The 24,372-nt window shown below is 39.9% G+C and overlaps 1 protein-coding gene across 1 annotated transcript in view; it reads left to right on the forward strand.

The window, feature by feature from the left end:
• The window catches only part of THSD7B (thrombospondin type 1 domain containing 7B), a gene marked incomplete at its 3' end in the record, with an annotated part of 763,972 nt that overhangs the window by 714,784 nt on the left and 24,816 nt on the right, over nt 1-24,372 (forward strand). The window contains exons 18-21 of the mRNA XM_082841629.1: nt 1,108-1,223; nt 3,339-3,456; nt 18,327-18,472; nt 23,715-23,874. Of these exons, the coding sequence (XP_082697755.1) occupies nt 1,108-1,223; nt 3,339-3,456; nt 18,327-18,472; nt 23,715-23,874 (540 nt within the window). The remainder of the gene's footprint in view (nt 1-1,107; nt 1,224-3,338; nt 3,457-18,326; nt 18,473-23,714; nt 23,875-24,372) is intronic.

The following is a 24,372-nucleotide window of genomic DNA, read 5'->3' on the forward strand; positions in this document are numbered from 1 at the left end:
CCATAGCCTCAAGTCCATTCTCTAGTAAGTCTGTGTCTTTATTCCTGTTTCACCCCTAGGTTTTTCATGACATTTTTTTTCTTAAATTCCATATATATGTGTTAGCATACGGTATTTGTCTCTCTCTTTCTGACTTACTTCACTCTGTATGACAGACTCTAGGTCTATCCACCTCATTACAAATGATTGTCTTTATAGGTAAACATTGACCTGGCGTATGTTCCCTTTTTCTTTAGTTAAAGGTCCTTCAGATCATTAGTTTTCATAATAATTTTTGAGAAATACAGTAAAATTTCCTTCTACTGGAAGAGCATGTCTTTAAAATGCTGATGTTACTATATATGGCTTTGCTCTTCCTATTAAACTCTCTTAGATCATCTACCAAATATGAAAAATCTCCTTAGATAGGTTCTTACTGTATATGATCTAGGATCCTTTTTTTTTCTACCCACAACAACAAAATAAGATTTTTTTTAAAAGAATTAGTCATGGGATGGTTTATTCTAACTCCTGGTGTCCAGTTTGTAATACAATTAGCCAAACTGACAAAAGCTTCTCTCATGAGAGAATAATTTTCTTAAAATGAGAGTTCCTGAAATAGTGCATATATCTTGCCCCCTTTCCCTTCTGGGGTACCTCTCTTGGCTCCAATGTACCAAATATACCAAATGATTTAGAAAATTATGTTTATTCCTTGAAAACATCTTCAAGTTTACATCAAAGACTAGCATCGTTTCTGGTTGTCGTTGTTGTTGTTTTCCTCTCTCAATTATCCCCAGCAAATAGATGATTCCAAACTGGTTTTCCTTGCCCTTGTGCTTAGTGTTTCTCTTTTCCTACCTCAGCCAACTATGAGATGGTTTCTAAAAATTACTTGGCTTTTGACCTCAAGAAACCAAACTTAGGAAGGTAGCTCACTTTGTTATCTGGTGATCTGATTGATTGTTTTCAATAAAAGAATTGCAGGATGCTTTTAGAAGCCACTTGAAAGTGGTTTTAGGATTCTGTGCACACTCTCCTCCACCAATGCAGAGAATCAAAGGTGTGTTGTATTTTGCTCACATGGTCATAACTTTGAAACTCAGTGTGGTGACCCTGTGCCTGTAGAGTGGAGCACGTGCCAGCTGAGTGAAAATGCGACCTGTGGGCAAGGCGTCAGGACCCGCCTTCTGAGCTGTGTGCGCAGTGATGGCAAGCCTGTTAGTGTGGACCAGTGCGAGCAGGTGAGTTGTGTATACTTGTATCCCGCACCCATGGCTTTGTTGGTTTGTTTATTTTTTTGAATATTGGTCTGCAACCTCCACAATGCTTGATATAAATGACAGTCTGATTTCTTCTCATCACAGCTTAGGTTCAGTTAGAGTAGAGGTACTAGTACCATACAGTTATATCTCACTAGTTGGAACTTAGTTAAAATGACCAGGAAAGGTCATTTTGCATTGGGGAAATGGATTCATTAAAAATATAGTTTTTTCCATTATTTTAAAGAACTTATTTGCCAACAAACTATTGACATCAGGTGACTCTAGTATTTAAATATGACTCTTTGTATCGGGCGGGTGATTCATTTGCCTAAATAGGAAACACTGTTCCTTGCATATAAGATGAAGACTGACACTTGCTATTAGAATACTTTGCTAATTTGCTGAGCAAATGATTGCTAGGTAATTAGCACAGTTGCATTTTTCTTCTCAAGGTAAGTCAAAATGCCTGCCTACCAAGTTTCAAATTAGTGGCTTTTGAATTTTTGTAATTTTATTGCTCCCTTTTTTTCCCAATGACAAAATATGTGGAGTTTGGACAAAAACTGTTAATCAAACCTGTTCCAAGAAAGTTGGCGTTTCCTTCCCAACGTATAAGTGAAATGCATGATGGGGGCAGTTTAATAGAAATAAAGATGACCATATGCTGTCCCATTATAAGAATCACTAAAACAGTCTTTGGAATAATTGGAAATAGGTGGGGCCAGTTAGCTCAGGTTTCCACGGAAACCAGCAAAATAAAAGTTGTCCCATTTCTCCTTAAGTAAGAAGAGTCCACAAGTGGAAATTAAAATCAGAACAAAACCCTCCTCACCGATCCTGATTCAGCCTTGTTAAGTACTGCCATAACATCTCTTTAAACCAACAGTATCACCATGGACCAACACCAGCCCTGAGACTAGACCATCTGAAATTGAACATCCCATTTAATGAAATGCTGAGACTGGCTAATACAGGGCAGAGTTCCGTCTACCAAGTGTCAGTGATTTATTTTAACATTTTGTTTAATTTCATCTCCCTCTCAAGATGTTGTCTGCTTCAAGACAAATAAATCACCAATCTACAACGACTCCAAATAAGTGAAAATCTTACATTTAGTGTACATAATAAATCTTTCCTTTTGATACAAAGAGCGATATAAACTATTCATTAATAGAAAAATCAGTTTCTCTGCTTTCTAAATTCCCATATAGCCAGCAAATATTTAAAGAACGTTAAAGTCCCAAATTAACCTACCTAGAATACCTATATATCTCAAATGGGTCATAGATCCCATGTGGTCATTTCTATTTTGCCCACTTAGCAAGTAATCATGCTATAATCATTAATTTTATCTCAGTGTGGACATTGCTAATATTTCACTTGTATTGAGTGTTAGCATTTTCCCCAATCACACAGTGTGTGATTCCTAAAACAATTTTTTTATTATTCTTTCTGTGTTTCTTGGATGATTTATTCTTTCACTAAGATCTCTTCTACCTTGGCCATTAGAAAATGTGTAATTTTGCCTAGATGTGGATTTCAGAGAGGATAAGAGGAAAAGAAACAGTATCATCAACTTTTCCCTTGATTAAGACCGTGATTGTTTTTAGCTAATTGGTCTTTTTTACAAACTTTAGATGGTTTGTAGATTTGAGTTTTATTCTTTTTCTATTTATTATTTTAGCCTAGGTAGCTATTAATTTGAGCTCTCTATGTACTGTTGGCCCATCTAGAGGGCAAGGAGCCTAGATTTAACAGTGAGGCATCCTCCTGGTTCCTTGCTGGCTGAGTGACAGGACAGATCTCTGTGTCACATAACTGCCTGCTTTCCCAGTACCTTAACTGCCAATCTACTTCTAAAGTTGAGGAGTTTATCAAAAAAAAATTGGGGCTGACAAGTTTCTATTTCGTGAAGTAAGGACCATCATTTTCTAGGCTTGCCATCAGTTTCTACAAGCCAGGGTATTTTTCCCCACGACAATGTAGAAAGATTATTCTCATAGAATAAAGATTATTATCCCATAAAAGGATAGTGATTTGATTGGATGTTGCTGTGAATTCTCCAGTACAATCACATTTCCCTCCCATCTGCAGCATAACTTGGAGAAGCCCCAGAGGATGAGCCTTCACTGCCTGGTGGAATGCGTGGTCAACTGTCAGCTCTCGGGGTGGACGGCTTGGACAGAGTGCTCACAGACTTGTGGCCATGGAGGTATGTGGCTTCCCTGTGTTGGTTCCCACAAAACAATTTAGTCTTTAAGTATCTCTCCGTATGCCATAGCTTGACACACAGGATAAGGCATGTTGGCCAAGCTGGACATCACATGAGGCTGACCCAGGGGAGCAGAGGGAACGAGCCTGGCCTCCTATCAGTCCTTTTTTATTTTTTAATGTTTCTTTTTTGTTGTTGAAGTATAGTAGACTTATAATACTGTGCCAATCTCTGCTGTCAGCAAAGTGACTCAGTTATACACATAGTAGACGTTCTTTTTTTTAATATTCTTTTCCATTAGGGTTTATCACAGGATATTGCCTATAGTTCCTCATGCTACACAGTAGGACCCTGTTGTTTATCCTTCGTATATATTAGTTTACATCTGCTCATCCCAAACTCCCAGACCTTCCCTCCCTCACACCCTTCCCCCTTGGCAACCAACCACAAGTCTGTTCTCTCTGTCTGTGAGTCTGTTTCTGTTTCATAGATAGGTTCACTTGTGCCATATTTTAGATTCCAGATGGTATTTGTCTTTCTCTGTCTGACTTACTTCACTTAGCATGATAATCTCTAGTTGCATCCACGTTGCTGCAAATGGCATTATTTCGTTCTTTTTTTCTGGCTGAGTAGTATCAGTCCTTTATAATGAGGCAGAGGGTGAAGAACTGGCCTAGTAACTGTAACAGACCCCAGAGGGGCCACTGACCCCATGGGATGGTGTTTATTTTAAAGGTCCTGAGTTCAACCAATTCAAAAAATGTTAGCCTCTGTGGCTTTTAGAAGAAGATGTATCCTATAAGTAAACTTAGTTCCTGTATCAGGTAAAACGCCCCAGTCACAGTGGCTTCCTATCATAGGTTAGAAACTAATTTTTCACTCCCATAAAGGAAGGGGTAGTTTCTGCTTCACGAAGTCAACCATGGACACAGCTTGATGGAGGCCCTACCGCGTAAACATAATCAAGTCTCTCTGGAGGGTGATATCCAGCTCGTCCTGTGGAGGTTTTTATGGACCAGATTGGAAGTTGCGTATATCTCTACTATCTGTCTATTCCATCGGATAAAATTTGGTTGCACTTCTCCAGCTCAGTGCAAGACAGCAGAGTAGGAAATGTAGTTTCTGGATGGCCAGTCGCTTCTTAGCAACAGCGTTATGGAGGAAACAGTTCCTGTGGAGGAAAGGGAGTATGAATCTTTGCTGAACAGATAGCTATTAATACTCTAAGTTCCTGGGTAAATAATGAACAATGGCAAGGAATTCAGGGGGCAGCTGATACTCGCGAGCTAGGCAAATAGCAGCAATAGATGGCACTCCAGCCGTCAGGCTAAAGTAGGGACCAAAACATGTGTCCATGTAAAAGAGAACAAGGAGAGCATAACAGGCAAGCACAGAGCTGTGGTTTAGGATAGGGTTCTCATCCTGGAAAAGAGTTACAGTTTATCACAAGGTAAATGTCAGAAATTTGGAATAGGGACCTAGGGAAAATCCTGCTATATGGTTAGTCACTAAGTAGGGGAGGAAAAGGGAAGAAGAATTGCGCGTTGGAGGAATCATGGAATCTGATGGGGAAAGGGGTTAAAAGACCTGGATCTGATCACCAAACAAAGATATCTGGAAGGAGGTTTTTAGAAGCTCTGTGACTGGACCACTGGAACTAGGATATGGGCTCATTTCTAAGCTATTCACAAATGAGCATACGGGGGCTATCGATAATTCTCTGCCTTAGTTGGGATGGTCTGAGGAGCAAACGCAGGATGTAGCAGGAAAAGGGGCTCACCTGCGAAGTCAACTCTAAGATCCTGGAGAGGGCAGAGCTGACAACAGTACTCAGGATATGCCTTAGAAAAACACAGCTAAGGAAGCTGAAATTTATCTCCATAAAGAGTATCACTCAAAATGAAAATCTGGGAATCACAATGTCCAGAAATAACAGCATGCCATTTCCTGCACAATCGAGAGCCTGCAAAGCACCTCAGGAAACCAAATGGCAAATCTTAGGACCAAGATTTCAGTGATTGATTGACCTATATTAGTTTCTCAAATATTCTGATTGGGCAGCATGTATAGTTTCCAGCTGGGCATCAACTTTAAAGTTGGGTAAATCGAGTTTCAAATTGCAGCTCTTTAGGCAAATGACTTACTCTGAGTCTCAGCTTCTTCATCTCTAAAATGGAATTCATGCACATGTTAGAGGCTTTGTTTGGGGTTTGAGAATTAAATGCTATGAAGTATATGTAGGCGTCTAGCACAGTACCTGACACAGCATTGGTGTTTATTATGTGTTAATTTCCATCTCCACCTTCCTAAGCACCAGCAGGAAAGAGTGTTATCAGAGACTCCCTAGGGTCTTGTAAAGATTTTCCCATAGACTCAGTTCCTCTCATGGTCCACTCTCACATCTTGTCCTTTTACCCCACTCAAAGTCCATACATTAAAATCACAGCCTAAGTAATATTTTGAAAATGCAAATCCGAACAGTTGTTTTCCTATTGACTTAAGAGTCATTTATCCATTAAACAAATACTAATGTGCCAGTCATAGTACAATATGTTGGACATGAAGCAGTGAGGGGGGCAGGAAGACAATTTCCCTCTTCTCATGATTCTTACAATCTAGTTGAGGGACAGTACACAGTAAACAAATAGGTAATATTACATGTAGATGAGTTCATTAAACTAGAGGTGTTATTTGCATTAGTGATGTGAATAACTGGTTGCTTCCCTGTCCAGCATGAGCTACCCTGGTTATCCCACAGCCAGAAGCACTGCAGTCTTGTCCTCATTGGCCTCTGCTAGGAGGTGTGACTCTCCTACGGCTATGAGAACAGCCGTAAAGGGTAGCATGGAAAAGTAGAGAAGGGATGAAGTCCTGTATTGTGAGCATGGTCCACGAGGACCTGCAGATTCTCCCGCATGCCTGCCTCTCTATCCCCATCACCCTCCACTATCATGTTGGATGTCTCTGCTGTGATATAGTATATTTCAGTCACGATCTTGAGTGTATGCTTCCTTCCACCTTGATTCCTTGCCTCCCGTGGAATATCTCACCATCACCCCCACTATCACCTTCTAATACTTTAATTATGTATAAATTGAATCAATTTTTTTTATAATTTTTATTTTGTCATCCTGTCAATATAGATATATTACAATGAACATTTACAATGTTTCAAATGGCATTTTTTAAAAAAATATTTATTTATTTATTTATTTATTTAGTCTGCACCGGGTCATAGTTGCGGCACACGGGATCTTTGTTGCGGCATGCATGCAAGTATCTAGTTCCCCAACCGGGGATTGGGAGTGTGGAGTCTTACCCACTGGACCACCAGGGAAGTCCCTGAAACAATTTTAATATCTGTCTGTCTAAGGAATCAATGACCTTGTTTGGGTTCTTCATGGGTGAACCCCTCTAGTTCCCATGAAGCACAGTACCTGGCACATGGGGGAAATCTCAGTTAACGTTTGTCACTGCCCAGGTGGTTCTGGACTATAGGGGAAAGTTTGAAGGGGAAAAGCTTGCAGACTGGATCGTAAGCCCAAAGGCAGCCAACCCCTGCCAGGGGCTATTTTCCTCTCTCTCTAATTAAACTCACAAGTCGAGTATCATTACTCAAGAATGTGTTCAATGCAAGGAGACAGAAGATCTGTTTATCATTATTTTTGCCCCAAATATCCTAATTCTGCCACTGTACAAAGTCAGTGAAACGTAACAGATCTCCATGTTATGCTAATACACTACCTTTGAAACTAAGACCCCCAATTGTAAGTTTAGTATTATAAAATATGACTTTAATTTTTCAAGCAGTTCTGTTAGTGCTGTGGGCTCATGAGACCTCGTTAGTCTACTTGAAAAACAAAAACAAACAAGGAAAATTACTTTCCAAATCTGAATCCCACTATTAGAGATTTCTAGGCAATTAGAGTTTGAACTTAAATTCACCTTTTCTAATCCTTAGAATAATAAACAAAGACAAACGATGGAAAATTTCCTAAGGAAAGTCATCGTGTGACCTAAGGCACAGAAGGACTAAAGAAGGGATGTTAACTAGGTAGAGAAATCGAATTGTGTAAAGCACTCGGAAGTCATTTGATAGTTTCCATTGGCGCATAAATATAGCACTAGTTAGAAATCACTTCTAGCTAGCTTCTAAGGGTCTGCTAGGATAAGTTCTTGAGAATCCTTTCTTGACCTTTAGATGCCTTGATCTCCTGAATTAAGATGTAATAATGCCTTTTAAAAAATATTCCATAACCCTGATACTCCTGGCAAACCTTCCAGGAATCTAAATGTATATGTATTCCATTTTTCCTTTATATATTGAACCAGGATTTATAAAGTTTACATCTATTATCCTTATCCTGACACCTATTGGTGCACTCTTTCATTGTCAAAAGCGGCAGTGCAGAAAATACATTATATGGTCATCCTGCTATTTTGACTTCTATTCTTAAGTCAGGGCTGTAGAGACATTTACTCATATATTTCACAAATACTCACTGGAAGTTTCCCCAACGCCAGGCATTCTCCCAGGAGCTGAGGATACACCATGTATAGAAAGGATAAGATCCCAGGGAAACAAAGTCCCCTGACTTCATAAAACTAACATGCTAGTAGGAAACTAGATGGTGATGACAAGACAGGGAGACGGCAAATAGACAAGTGAATACACACAAAAGTAACAGACACTGATGAGTGCTGTGCCGAAACAAAAAACAAGTTATGTGGTGGACAATAACAAGTGTCTTGCAGGGGAGTGAGGGATGTGGGAAGAGAGGCCACTGAGGAGGTGATATTTATATCAGAATTGAATGACAAGGTGCCGTAGTTCTTGTAACTGGCGTTTTCTTTACTAGGCTTCTCAGGGTTCAATCTCACAGGCATTTTTTGACTACCTGTTGCATTCAAGGCTCTATATCAGAACGTACAAACAAAAATATAAAAATATTATATTTTATATAATATATAAATATATAATATATATTTATATAAAATATAAAATATATTTGTGCCCAATCTTCATCTTTAAAAAAATAAATTTTTTTTATTCTCAGGGTTCAATCTCACAGGCATTTTTTGACTACCTGTTGCATTCAAGGCTCTATATCAGAACGTACAAACAAAAATATAAAAATATTATATTTTATATAATATATAAATATATAATATATATTTATATAAAATATAAAATATATTTGTGCCCAATCTTCATCTTTAAAAAAATAAATAAAATGACCAGTACAAAGAATAGGACACATAGTCCTTGAATTTTTAGGCAGCTACCGTCAGGACACTGCTGAGACAGCCTTTGTGGTTCTGTTCTGCTCTATTCTGTTCTATTCTATTCTATTCTATTCTACCAGCCCTCAAACTATCAGTACTCTTCCAGCACCTCTCTTTTCTGATCACCAGCCCCCTGGCAGATAGTACTGTTTCCAAAATGAGACAACTCTGCATTTAAATCATGCCTTAATCCTCATGCAGCACAAGCTAAAAGTGACAGACAAACAGCAAATAATCAAATGCAGCAATGTATGGCACAGATGAACTTGTTTCTTAAAAGAGACCAAACTCTGGCGCCGAAAAGGTTGGAAACTACCCTTGAAAAACATCTGCGCCTTGTCTCTTCTAAAATGGTGTGCCCGCAGCTGTCTTTTTAAATTTTTTTTTCAATAATCACTTTATTTTATTTTATTTTTCCGATTCAGAATATATTTATTTAGGGCCTTTCCATAGTCAGTTTATATTAATATAACTTTGCCACCCTTTATTATTCTTTTTTTTTTAACATCTTTATTGGAGTATAATTGCTGCACAATGGTGTGTTAGCCTCCACTTTACAACAAAGTGAATCAGCTATACACACACACATATCCCCATATGTCTTCCCTCTTGCGTCTCCCTCCCACCCTCCCTATCCCACCCCTCTAGGTGGTCACAAAGCACCAAGTTGATCTCCCTGTGCTATGCGGCCCACAGCTGTCTTTTGTACTAGCTGCTTTCTTTTTTCCAAGTGGTGATGGCAATGGGACAGGGACCACAAGAGGAGACAGAGTTTATTTAGCCACATGAAAGTGCGCAAGCAAGTTGCAGGGGAGTCTGACTTCAGCGCCTGCGGCTCTCCGCTGACTTCTCTACCAAGAGCAAACTGCACACCGTTGTCTCCGTTTAGGAAATCACCGGGCTGTCGGGCAAATCCTGGCAAGCTGGGTGTCCTGGATGCTTCCCCCATAGCCGCACTTCCCCATCAAACCCACAGAACTATATTGATCTTAGGAGAAACTTTGAAGGGAGCTCTTTTTTATTTCCAAGCGTCTGGGTTGTCTCTTTAATGTACACCTGATGCTTGGCATATACTTTCTAATTGTGTTAAAGATTTCAAGGTTAGAACAGCTTGAATCCAATTTATTTCACGTTAAAGAGAGACTGATTCTAGACTTCCACTAAGGGATCTTTTTAGATAGATTTCAAAGATCAAAGCATGTAATAGAAGAGCTTAATATTTGGATTAGTCATGATCTTTGTTGAATTTTCATCAGTTCAGTGGAATGTAGAACTCCCTAAATTTAGCATATCATGAATTATTCATAATTATTATTTAAGCAAAACGTTCCAAGAAGGTTGTTAATCCCAGATTATGATCTGTTCCTCTTTCATATTTTTTAATTCAGGGTGTATGAGTTTATAATATTTTTCTACACTATGTAATCCAGCCTGCCTCTTGTGTTTCACAGACGGCATATGATTTTTCTGTCCACTCTAGTCCATAATGAAAATAATAATTTTGTATTAATTCCAAAGCACCACAAGTTTGTGCTTTCCAGCTTTTTTCTTTCTCTATTTGTTTAAAGATTTTAAAAGGCAAGCCAGTAACCTTCAGTTTGTGTCTGAATAAAACATGATCAGTGTCATATCCTTGATCACACACAGTCCAATAGTTATAACGGCTCAAACTTATTGACTATATCAAGTAATTAGTTCCTATGACAGAGAACAAGCAGCTGAATTGTAGAATGGGAAAAAAGAAAGACTAGAGAAGAATATCCAGTTTTAAAGCTGGCTTTTCCAATGGCCAGTTGTAAGACTGAGCCAGCCTTTTATTCCACTATCTTTTATCAGTAAAAAGACGAAATATTAGAATAATTACTTTTCAATATCTATTGGTCAAAGGCACAATTATTGGTACCAGGAGTATTTTAGCTCTTTACAAGAGTAGTCTGAAATTATAGGCATAACTTTACAGGTATGGGGACAGGCAATTAAGTAACCTGTTCAATCAAGGTCACACAGCCTGTCAGTTGTAGAGGAAAGATTTGAACCCAAGTTCAGGTGTCTTCTAAGCCCCATTTTCTCCACAGTGCCTCTTTACATCTGACACTGTATATGTAAATGTTCATGTTATGTACTTGGTCCTGGGTTGGGTGCTATGTCCCTTTATAAAAATTCTCATAATTTTTAGGTGTATTTAAGAATAAGCAGAGGAAATGGATCTCAGATTGGAACATAAAGGGCAGTGAGGGCTTTAAGCCTCTCTGAATTTTAAGCCTCCTAAATGTATACTTGTCTCATAATTAGCAGTGTTGCATATTATTATCTTTTCCATCTAATTGGCATATAGCTGCAGGGAGCCAGTCTTCCAGATAGGGAATGTGTGAGACTGATAGAATAGCTCCAGGATTGCTAAAATCACTCTCTGTGACTTTGTCATCTTGCATCTCACGGAGAGAGCCTCATTGGGGGTATTTCTGCTGTATACTTACAGCGGTCTGTCAAGTTTTGATACCTCTTAATGGGTCTGAAATGTGACTGTTGGGAATAGAACTGAAAATAAGCAGCTAGAATGCATACGCACTGTCACAGAGAAATCTGGAGCTCTATCTCCAAGCAAAGGCAACGGTGCCTAATCTTCTGCCTTTAAAAGACCTATCTCACTCCCGTGATACCATGGTCTATCTTGACCTCTAAAACTGTGGTCTTGTTACTTCCTTACTTCGCTAACCCCACCCCCAAATAGATGGTTATGGCTGGGGCTCATCTATTTTACTCTGAAAAACTTATGGACTCTTTGCCTTGCCTAACTTGAGTGTTCTCTATGATGAAAGGTGTCTGGATGCCTGAAGCCATTTTTAGACAAGCCAAGGAGTCCCTCTGTTGGGGAAACTCATGGACTGTAGCTCTGAAGGCAGAATCATTCCTGCACCTTCCGTCTTCAGCCATGCCAAACACATGCTGAAGATCTATCTTGAGGCTGCAGATCGAGATCGTAGTTTTTCTCCACTCCGTTATATTAGAAAATAACCTTGATCCCCAATCCATGTCAATCCAGGCTGTATATTTACAACAAACTTGGCACTTAAAAAATAAACTTGGATAAAAATTCCAGATGATGTGTGTTAAGAGAAGTAAAAACCAGATGTCCAGCATAAAGAACTGCATGAAATTAACTGAGCATTTTATAGACAATCCAACTTACTTCTGCTTTCAGAAATGTACTCTGACAAGTACCCAAAAGCACATAAAGAGTTATCACAGAGTAAGGTGTTAATACCATAATTGTAAGTAGTTTCTTCTAAAGGAAAATATGAAATGTATGAATACAGGTAACCCATTTATTGCAGAGGGGAGGCCTAAGTGTACTTCTCAAACTTGTTCAAGTGGCCTAATGACCTCAGCATAGCATCTGATACCTGACTTGGACCAGGTGAGATTTGTTGGAAAGCAGATGCTTTTGGAGTAAAAGCAATTTTTGTTCCCATCCTTCTAGCTGTGTGACTTTGCCAAAATTATTTAATTTCTCTGGGCTTCAGTTTATCACATAGGAAATGAGACTGGGATTCTTGTTGAAGCGATAGATTTGAGGCGGGTGGGGAGAACAGGTGCTCTCAGGGGAAAGAAAACAAAGAAAGCAGGATAAGGAAGGGAACAGAACTAAGCAAGAATATGCTATATCGTCTCTATATCCTAGAACATTGTATTCACTCAATTAATTTAGACCCTCCCTCCATAATGAGGAATACTTTTATAATGACAAAAGGTATTATACAATAAATTGCCTTAACCACAGAGACATATGTGATGAAAATTGATTAACAGATTGACCTGACCAGCTATTAACGAAGTGGTTGTTAGTATCCCTTTGCTTCTGTTTTCATTTATTTTGTAATCTGCTAGTATTTTCAACTGACTAATACTGGGTAGCAGCCACCAAAGGCTTAAGAGTAAATTCAAAGTAGCAAATACTTAAAAGTGGAAACATTTTATTCAGTAACCTAATTTTTTGGTGCATATCAGGAAGGACCACATCACCTTAAGGTTAGTGACACTGAGCATCATTCTTTGTGGTGTAGGTTGGCCAACCCTTACAGATGTCAGCTCAGGAAGACCATTCCCTGCCAACGGTTGCGCACATGCCTTGAAAATATAACTCATGTTAAAATAAAATAGTTCCCAGGTGGAAAGCAAACCAGTAATAGTAATATTCAAATAACATTCTGTAAGCTCAAAGTGACTTCATATACTACTGTCTTCGTATTTACATGGCTACGGTACGTTGGACTTTATAGGTATGTTCATATAAATTGCTCAGATATTTAATGAACTATTTAAGATTAAACAGGTAAGTTCGTCATTGCTCTATTCTTATATTTCCTTTTCCAATTTCCCATTCAAACATACTTTGCATTGTGTGCCTGGGTCGTATTCAAATTGTCCAGAGCTATCAAAACCATGATTTTCAGTTAATTCAATGAGCATCTGTCAGGACCACAGAAGAACCATTGTGTAGAGCCTATCACTGTAACAGTGTTGGTGACTGGCTCCCTGGATCTGAGTGTATGGTCAGAACAGAGAACCATTGTGTTTGACTCCATCTCTTTTTTATGAATGTATATATCGACAAACATATAAAGAGTTTTTTGTTGTTTTGGGGGTTTTTTGCGGTACGTGGGCCTCTCACTGCTGTGGCCTCTCCCGTTGCGGGGCACAGGCTCCGGACGCGTAGGCTCAGCGGCCATGGCTCACGGGCCCAGCCACTCCGCAGCATGTGGGATCTTCCCGGACCGGGGCACGAACCCGTGTCCCCTGCATCGGCAGGCGGACTCCCAACCACTGTGCCACCAGGGAAGCCCTATGTAACGAGTTTTGAGGGTTTTTTTTTTTTTTTACTGCTTAAAATTTCCCACATCCCCTTTGTCAGTGGAACCTCAGAGTGAAGCCTGACCGCTGCTGAGTTCAATGGGAGTGTGATCTGGTCCAATACGCTTTAAACCTGTATGCAGATACCAGTATTGGCCTTTCTTTGGGGGGGGGGGGTGTGTTTGTGTGTTACGACTAGTGTGCCCCACTATCTATTTTCTTCTGGAAGTCTTACCATGCAATCCTTTTTCCTTCAATGCCAGAAATTATTGCTAATTTAACAGTAGGCCTAGTATCACTGTTGCTTATAATGAGTTCCCAATATTCCTAAAGGGAGGGGAGGAAAAGTTTCAGAGAGAATTGCTAGCAAACTTAACCTACTGTAATCTGGGTTTTTATTCAAGTGGAAACATTTTGGAGCTAGTACTTTTCTCTCTTTTATAGCCTGAAGTGCAGATGAATAAGAGAATCAGTTTCTATAGCTCATTGGTATTACCCATTACACATATTGTCTATATCAACTATTGAATTCAGGTTTCAAATAGATTCATAAACCCAAACGAGTTGTCTGGAGAGCGTCCAAGAAATTTCTCTTATTCTTAGATTGGAAGCATGAGGATGTGGACGGCAGCCACCTTCACTCTTACTCTGAGGGCAAAAGGAGTGTAGGCTAGGGTGTAAGAGGTTGGGTGGGACCAGGCTAAGTCATTATGGACTTCGTAGCTGTGTGCATTTAATGTGAAAAAGCCCAAGAGAATACAAGTAGCATGCTTTATATACCCATTACAGGTTTGTTCCAGGGCCAGGTCTAGGAATTGATATGAAATAGCAGTTGTCAAAAGAAATGATTAAAAATATTAAGATTTAGCCAGCACCTACTCTATTTTAGTTATGTTGTTAAGGTAGTTCATATATGGTATTTTTAAATTCATATGCAACATGAGATTAGTCCAAGGAGTCCTCATCATCTCAGTATTCTTCACCTGAATCAGCATAATTGTGAGATCTATAGGAAGCAGAACCCCTCATACTATCAAAATATTTGCTGTTGAACTGACCACTTATAAAGCCGTCCCCCAGTCAACGAGTCTCCTGGATTAACGCACATGCCCTGTCATTGCATCAAGGTATTTGTTGGTCCATCTCTAGCTGCAAATGGAATGTTTACCCACAAAAAAGGGGCACAAAATGGAGCAATCTGTACACCAAAGATTAAGCGGAGCTCTTGAGAAAATTGATGAAAAGTGACTCAAATAACAAAGATTCTATGATCAAACTGCAAAAGCCAGTCACAATAGAATAAAACTTTCATAGGGTCATCATAAAATTATGTAAAAACTATCAATGGTTGATTTATTCTTTGTCCTAATAATAACTGCATAGTTGCAATTACCTGCATGGTAGTTGATATTAGATAAAATAAACCCACTTGCATACTTTTTACTTGCAGAAAAAGTCCCATTTAGACATCTTTCATTATTTATTAAAAATAATTGAATTCCTATTTGAAATACATTCATTTTTAAGTGGCATTTTCCCCAGCATGAATTATCCTCAGATAATGACTCTCCGTGTACTTAATTTTATTTTTACAGGAGAGGAAATTTATGCTCAGAGGAGTTAAAGTACTTTCATACAGTCACATCATTTACTAGCTGTTAATTTGAGAGAACTGTTTCCAACTAGAGAATTTTGATGCCAAGTCCAGGTTTCTTTGCGCCATTCATCAGCTATTTTAAAATGTTCTTTTTCTCATATTCTATATCAGATCATAACTTTATATATCTTTCATTTGCCCACATCCTCCCCTGCTTTCTCCTCTCATGAAAAATCACTGTCACAAAACAATTCCTTAAGTCTCCTGCCATTAGAGGTCCCTTTTATAATAGAATAATTACTGCCGAGAGATAGGTGCAAGGTTGAATATTACATCCAGTGTGATGTTTAGAATTCCAGGGACCATTGGAAATGGTGGGCCTCCTTTTCTATACCATCTGTATTCCATGTAGCTAGATTTTATATTTACAACTTCAGGAATTGTGGGGAAAGTGCCTAATTTAAGGGATACTTTCTCTGATTATTTAACTTATACAGCCAAATACCCCTGACTTAGAAAAAGGAACTTATTAAAAGATATCAAGTAACCCAAAGAAACTTGAGGTGCAGTAGTTACCTTTTATACCCTCGTGCCTTCATTAGCAATATTTTTCTTACGAACTTTAATATTAGCCAATTAAACATGATAATATACTTCAAAATGTAGAATGATCATATGCTTCTTTTTTTTTATCTTATTTAATTAAAAAATCAATTTATTGATATGCAAACCAACTGGACCAAGATCATATGCTTCTTGATAGAAGCTGGCATCGTTTGAAAATCGTATCTTGGTGTTTGGATAGCAACAGGCAGAGAAATCATATGGATGTGCTTTCAATGAGTGGTTGTAAGACTTCATTATTTCAAAACGTAACGGCATCATTTTTTTTTTCCATTGACTTCATTAGGTTCCCCCCACCTTGATGTCCAGCAGAAAATATCTGTCACTTTAATGGAAATAAATAAAATAGTCCTAAAGTAATGGCCATGATGCATGCCATCAATTCAAGAACAAGCTTGAAGTTATCTGGTTTTAATGAAATAGAACCTCTTTAGCTGTGATAAAAGTGATACTACATTGTCATTATTCTTACACAGATGGATAGAGAACAGAGTGCAATGATAATGACATTCGGGTAATAGATACTTAGTTCAAGAGAATAAACGTAAAGATTATCATAAAACTGAAGAGTACTGAAACAAGAATTAATGTGAAATCTTGAGCCAAATGTGTTCATCAAGCAGGGACAGTGTTTCATATGAATAAGGTGATGGCCAACCTGTATGATTTGATTTGAGTGGTGCTGGGAAGGAACATCTGTCCAAAGCATATGTTCTCCTCAGTGCCCAGGGAGCAGAATGGGTAGATTCTGTTATTCGCAAAGCCTATGTTATCTATAATATGGAAAAATAATAGCATTTTCCTCCGGGGTTGTTATGATTATTCAGTGAGTCAGTATATTTAAAGTATTTAGAAAATTGCTTACCACATGGTATCTTCCAAATAATTACGGTGATATATCATCACACATTTTCAGATACCAGATAATATCATATAGACAATTTATAAAAATATGAATTAAACAAATATTCAATTAGTGTTTAATATATATGGAGTACCATGTTAGGGACAGAATCCCAGGCCTCAGGGAATTTAGAATCCAATGACTAGAACTTCCTAGTTTTCCTAAAGGGTCTTCTCAGAGAGAATTAGTTTACCACCAAATCTGTGATAATATTCTGGTGGTCACTAAGAGGTCTAGTTCACTGAAGGTGTGAGTTACCCTTACTTCTCCCTGAACTTGAGGGCATGTGGGAATTCTTAGCCAAGGTTTTCAAGTGAATTCTATGCAGAAGTGAAGTCATTACTCTCTTTCCATTTCTCTTAAGAGGTAAATGTAGAATCTTTGACATCAACTAAAAGACCCCACTTTTAATAGCTTTAACAGTATTCCCTCAACCTATTCTCTTCTTAGCTCTTTCTGTCCAGCCACACTGGCCTGTCAGGCCCTCAAACCTGTTCTGCTCCTTCAGATTTCTGCTTAAAGCTCAACTGCTCAACTGATTCCTTCCCAGACTGGGCGGCATCCCCATAACATGCTCTCATAGAACCTTCTGTTTTTCCTTTAACATTTATCACAGATACAATTACATAATTAACTTTATAACACCAATGGAAGGGCATGGATTCACAGATAATTCACAGATAGCTAATAGTAATGAAACTATATGCACATCATGCCTCATCAGTAAAAAAAGGACCAAGGACAAGAGGGAGCAGGAGGGAGAGCAAGAGAGAGAAACAAAGACACTTAAATTCCATCCACTCTTCCACTTAATGAGCTTATGACCTGATGCCTAGGGGTGGGTATAAGATGACATGGGAGCCTTACTCTTTCCTGAGCTATTCTTATTAACCAATTTCCTTTCATTAGGAAATGGAGTGCCAGCATTTGAACATACGTGTTTCAAACAACATGGCTTCTTCACACAAGTCAACAATTTTATCTTGTACTCAGTGAAAAAAGAAATTGGTCCTAAAATCTAGGAAAATTGGCCATGTTGAATTAACGGAGAGACACTATTGGAACCTCAGGGTGGCACCTTCCTAGGGAATTTTCCAGCGTAATTTGGATTATATGCCATTTTTACCTTACTTTCTGATTTAGAACCTAACAAAGAAGATACAACTCTATTTTTGTTTAATATTTGTAATCCTGGCATGGAATATAAAGTCTGTGAAGGTAGAAGGTACATCTGGCGTTTGCACCACTATATCCCTAGCCCAAGGCAGGATGCTTGGATTATTTTAAAGCTTAATAGATAAATATTTGTTAACATTCAGCCAGTGTTTATGGGGATCAGTCTATTTGGCAACAATACAGGGTTTGGACTTAAGCCGGCTAAAGTGGAAGACAGACAGAATTTCAGATCCTTAAGCGTGATGCACACCTCGGATAACTTGTGTCTCCATAGAAACCTCAATTAAAATGGCAGGAAAACTGAAACCTGGACATGACAAAGTTCAGTGTGTTTTAATGAAGCCTTTCGTATGTAAGGCAACACTCTGTCCTTTAATTCCCTTTCCAAGCCAAACTCTAAGGGAAAAGCTGACATCTTCCTTATCATTTTAGGTCGAATGAGCCGGACTCGATTTATCATTATGCCAACCCAAGGAGAAGGACGGCCATGCCCCACAGAGCTTACCCAGCATAAAACCTGCCCAGTGACCCCCTGCTACAGCTGGGTCCTCAGCAACTGGTCTGCATGTAAATTGGAGGTAGGTCATGGAATGACAGAGAAATGCTTCTCAGTATGTCCAAAGCACTTGTCTAGTCAAACCTATGTGCTGATGGAACAAATTTCACAATACCAGGGGCCTGGCATGGTGTATTTTTATGCAATGGAGAACATGGAAAAAGGAACCAAATGACTTAACCTCACACAGAGTGATATTGCTAGGAAAATAAATAGCCGTTCATTAGGCACTATTTATAATAAGCTGGTTCAGGGGACTTCCAATCTCTTTGGCATCCTCAAAAATTCTCTGTCTTCTTGGCTTGTTGGAAATATCAAAGCATTACGCAATTAGGCGAAACCCTGATGCTATGGAAATGCACAGCTTGCTGTAGACTCTATTTCCTAAAAAAGCACTTTTAGGCTTAGACAAAATCTTGCATGTGGGCAGAAAACCAAAAGTGTATGAAAGTTATATTTTAACATTATTACACGAACCAAGGTTACTACATTTTCCTCAATGATTGCTTTTTATTGACCTGAAATATAAATGCCTAGTAACATCATAATATATCACATACCCAGAACTTTTGCTGGGTCAGCAAAGATCCTCTACGGCATTTTTCTCTCTGGCTTCTTGTATAAGAAAAAGCACGTTGATTTTCTCTATTCTTATTTTACTGGTTTATCCTTCAGTTCATATTCCAAAGCAGATTTTAATTAGGTAACAATAATTTTGATTATGCATTAAGAAATCTGCAGAGTATTCTCATGGAGATGTTTAGCGTTCCTGTCAGGATGACATTGTCATGCAGTATTATTATCTTGCAGAAGTTAAATGTCCATGTATTTTAATAAGTCCCAGAGGAACAAAAATGCGTGGTACATTTGTTCAGTCTCCTTTTTACAGAAAATAAGGTAACCATGCTAATTAATCAAATAGTAACCTAATAGCTTTAAATATGAATACTTTGTCTACTTAGTCTAAAACCCTCTTTCCTGAACCTTCAGCGATTTTTTAAGTGCTGCTTGGAATTACAATTAAGAAAATGGAAGGAAGATTTCTCCTGATAATTGTTGAGAAAGTAGAGAAAATAATTCAAAGAATTCAGGAACCCACTGCAGGGGAAGGGAGAGAAAACACAGGAAGAGGAGGGGAAGGATGGGGGACAAACTCCACACTCCAAGTCTTACCAGCCATACAACTGCTACTGTACCTCACATGTTCTTTTGTACTTTCCCTTTTACCTTCTCAGGTATCAGGAAGCTTTTTTTTTTTAATAGACATGTCTGCCGATTTGTCCCATAGGAACATGAAGGGGAAATGTCAAATGTAATGTTTCAGTTTGCTGTCACGTATTGAGCTTTAGCCAGAACCACAGGGGCCAGAGTGGTGGGTTGCAAACATTGTCTGTAGCAGTGCTGGTGGGGATAGAGAGGGGGCGTTGTGGCATCTATCGGAGATACCTGGGCACGGAGGCCCTGGAGACCACGAGAGCAGGTGTATCTAGAAATTTGAGAAGTGTCTCAGATTTCTAGATGAGGTTATTCCCTCACTGACACTTCCAGTCGGGAGGCAACTGGAGTTGGACTCAATCCAGGCAAAGCTCTCAAAAACCAAGTCTGTAGTAATTATTCCTGTGTGGGCACCTTACCCAAAGGAGGCCAGTCAGCATTCTTCCCCAAGAATTTGGAGTGGCATTGAAGCTGTTCAAAGATACTATCTTCGGGAACTCTTAGCTGCCACATTTTCCCACCTTGTAGGTAAAGTTAGTCACTTAGAAGCAAGAAGAACAAAGAAGGTGACACTAAAAAGCAGAGGCAAAAGAGAAAGTGAATCTTGACGATATCTGAGTTGAGTTTTTCCCGAGTTTGAACTGTACTCCCGCTCTTCAAAGCCTACTTGTGAATGCTTTGTGAGGTAAATTAACACAATATCTTTTCAGCGAGTTGCCTTTTCTTAAACATTTATGTAAGCTGAGTTTGGGGAATTCCTGATTAAAATACACGTGGGCCTCCACACAAAGGAAGCGCACTTCTCCCACAGCTTCTCCTGCTTCTCCTCGTTCTGTAATATCCTGACCTGCCAAATGCAGGTTGAAAGCTCATTCACTGGAGGTGGTAGAGATGTTGAAGTGGCCGATTGCCATCAAATGTACCGAACCCTGATAAGAGGAGCTCGCACAGGGCTCAGTGGATATGCCAATCCTGCCACCACCTTATGTGGAAAGGGATTTGCAAATGGAAATCTTTATCCTCAGGCTTCACTTTTTTTCGGGGTTTCCTAACTCTTTCCAAGTTCCCCAGCTGATACCACGCATCCACACGTACGCTGCAAAACCCGTTTTGGAGCTCAGACTCTGGAGTCCAGCAGGGCCTCATTTTGGTCAAAACTTTTTCCAGTTCCTCGCTCTGCAGTTTTTGTCAAGTTCTCAAACTCTCCAAACCTCTGTTTTCTTATGTGTATCATGGTGGGTAGCAAGAGTAGCTGTTTTGCTAGGGGGGTTTGGTAGGGATAGACAAACTAATATGTAGTGCTTAGCATAGTATCTGACGTAAGTTCAGAGCTCAATAAATTGAGGCTGTTGTTACAGGTTTGATTACAGCTCTGATTGTGATTATTAGCACCATCTGCTGATCCACATCTGGTGATGCCATTCACCATCTGGTGATGCGATTCACAGTATAAAGTCCCTTAATGATCTGGACAGGAGAGAGTCAGTGACAGAATCCTTGCTGTTGACCATCTGGCTCAAGAAACCTGGCTCTGTTTTCAAGCCCTAGCGTGTGAAGTCTCGTGAGATTGAATGAATGCTTGCTTTATGAATGAAGCTATCATGCTGATGGTGATTTCTCTTCATATAGTAGCTGTTGTTGTCAAGGTATGAGATTAAGGTTGATCATGGATACATACTAGGAGCGTATTATTGTTCGTCTTGGTTTTTAAAGTGATCCCTGATGTAGACTTGTTTCCTGTCATTTCTGCACACCCCATCTCCTGGAATGTCAAACAAAGCTGTAATCAATTGCATCTCCTTGTTACCTGAGGTTCCAGAGAGCAGTAACTTCAAATTTCAGACATGCTGCAGTATCTTCAGACTCCAAGTTCACGAATTCTGACACTCTATAGCGAAACATACACCTTAGACAATTCTGCCATGGATCCATCATCTGGAATAATAAGTGATAGAGAGAATCCTCCCCCAAACAGAAATTTAACTTACACTAGGTATTTTCCACTTTAGGGAGTGAACATTTACCAGAACATTTGGTTTGAATGAATATACTGTGAATTGGTATTGAACTTCTACTTCTCCAAAAAAAAAGCACACTTAGGTTCAAAATTAGGGTGCCTGTTTTAAACAATTTCACAATGACCGTAGAGATGATTAGAGCGGCTATGAGGTATTGATGGATCCAGTGCGGGGCTTGCCCTTGTTAGATAAACAAATCATAATTCTTGGTAAGACGGCTCTAGAAAAGGAGGTGGTCGTTCCTATGTGTGTTTCTACTCAGTTTCATCAGGCCCTACGTTGCTGCAACTCAGGAGGAGGAGGGGAAAAATCTCCTCCAAGTCTCCCCTTTTCCTTTCTGCCAGGGTGGCTCTGAATCCGAACTTGCTTCTGTAAAGAATTTTTCTCAGCAGCCACTCTGTACCATCCCGCGCATCCGGCAGTCCATCCACAACCTGCCCTTACGCTCAGCCGCCGCTGCCGCAGTGCCTTGACCTGGCTGGTGCTCAGCAGGCCCGTCAACCCCTGGGTCACCTGCTGCACGCCCAGAAGCACCGTCATGGCTGCTTTCGCTGCCCACCCCGTCCCTCTTCACTCCTGCTGCTGACACGGCCACAGAAGCTCCCAGGCCTAACAGTGCAGTTTCTGGGTTCTGTTGGGGTGGGAGGGGGGTGGGAAATAAGCAGGAGCTGAAACTCAGTTTCCCAGTACAGAGCCCAGTTGTCTGACCGTCACCTAATAATGATTTGTAACGTGGGGTATCCTTATCTGCAGCAACAGAGCCCGTGCAGAGGGTCATCCTCTCTCTCCTTCTCTCTCTCTCTCCCTCTCTCTCTCTCCCTCCCTCCCTCCATCCATACCAGTAGTAGTCATGAAAGCTCTAGCTCTAGCTCTTCCACCAATTTCTGGACTTAGTGGGAGCTGAGTGACATACGTTGGAAGTACAGAGGAGTTAATACTCCATGGGGTGAAGGTTGATCAGTGAGGACTGAATCCAAGGGGGAGCTGCATGTAATGCCTCTCCCTTTTTCCTCCCTCCCCACCTCATGGATGGTCCTACAGCCTGTCTAGAAGATCTTGTGATTGACCAAGAAACCAGCTGTGTTTGCTCGGAAGTTTAGGCCAGTTGACAACACACTACCTTATATTTCCTTTTCCTCCATACCTGCGATGGCTCTTTCACCCTCACTCTTGCTATCCCGGGATTTCACCTCCTTAGTATAGAAGCTTTATCTTAGGCTCTGTTTTCTAAGGCATTTATGCAAAAACAGAGCTACCCCTCTACAGTTATCCAAATAGCCAGTGGACTTTTTTTGAAGTATGAGCACCTGACTAAAACCGAGGAGATATAATACTCATCTCACGAGTATCTGCTAAAAATGTTACGGTAGGAAATGTTTCATCAGGCAGACGGTTGCACTAGTTAACCACTAAGTGCCTTCCAATTCTAAACCTCTGTTTCTGTGAGACACTGCACAATTTTTTTCTAGTCGCCAAGAATAACATAAGCGGGACTTGTATGAAATATCTTCAAAGAATAGTATTCAGCACAGAAGGCATTCTGGGAAAACAACTTCTCGTGGCAATAGAGAAAATCAGCGTTTTACTGGAAACCCAAACCTACTCCATGTGAGAAACTACTGAATTCCCTACAAAAGAAAAACAAGCAAAGCAAACGAGAAATATATGCTCTGTGGCTGTACATGCTCTCTTGGGGGAGTGATTATGGACTAGGCCATTTTATCACATACACCTAGACAAATTAGGTATTGTTTTTCTCTCTCAGTCAACCCTGGCTGAGTCCCAAAATGAACCCTCATATTCTGAGGGCATAAATTCCGAGGCATAGATTTGCATTTGCACTTTTAGTTGCTCTCTCAGCTCTAGGAGCATTGCTCAGGGACGCCTTATTGTCAACTGAAAGATAGCTCTCAAGAGGAGGAAGCTGCCGACATATGCAACTAGGGTGTTTTTGAGCAAGAGATGGCAGGAGCCCAAACTTTGAGATGATCATGATTTGGGTACTGCTGACAGCATCCTTTGCTCTGACAGGGTGGAGACTGTGGGGAAGGAGTCCAGACCCGCAGCCTCTCCTGTGTGGTCCACAGTGGTTCAATGACTCACTGGACTGTACCTGTAGACAATGCACTGTGTGGAGAGATGCCCCTTCAAGACGGCATCCTGAAGCAGCCGTGTTCTGTGCCTTGTCCAGGTAGGCAATTTTAAATGATCGGGAATGCCTTCCACGGTGACCTTTTTATTTCTTTCTTTGCTATTAATTTCCTGAGTTCTCTCTCGTCCAAGTTGAAGTTTTTAACTAACTTTAATTCATTTGTCATTGTGGTTATCACTTTGGAATATACCTCACAGCTTCAACAGAGGCAAAGTAGGCCAGAAGGGGGAAAAACAGCACTGGACTTGGAAATTTAAGAGCTAAGTTAGAATCTTGTCAGTATCACTTCACTGGTGTTTTACCTGGGACATACAGTCTGGTCCCTTTGAGCAATGGTTGCTCCACCTAGAAAATGTGTTAATAATACCTGACCTGACAGCACCTAGCACATTGGCCAGCGCTCAAAAAATATTGACGGAATCCATGAGTGGATGAACCCCTGGGTGATGACACGGGTGGGGACAAGTAAGGCTATAAGTGCACAGAAACGCTCTGTTAAACAGGCAAGTTCTATGTAATCGTGAAGGTCATTATTAG

The sequence above is a fragment of the Leucopleurus acutus genome (genome assembly GCF_964270905.1).
Source record: "Leucopleurus acutus genome assembly, chromosome: 6".
In the NCBI taxonomy this organism is placed as follows: domain Eukaryota; kingdom Metazoa; phylum Chordata; class Mammalia; order Artiodactyla; family Delphinidae; genus Leucopleurus; species Leucopleurus acutus.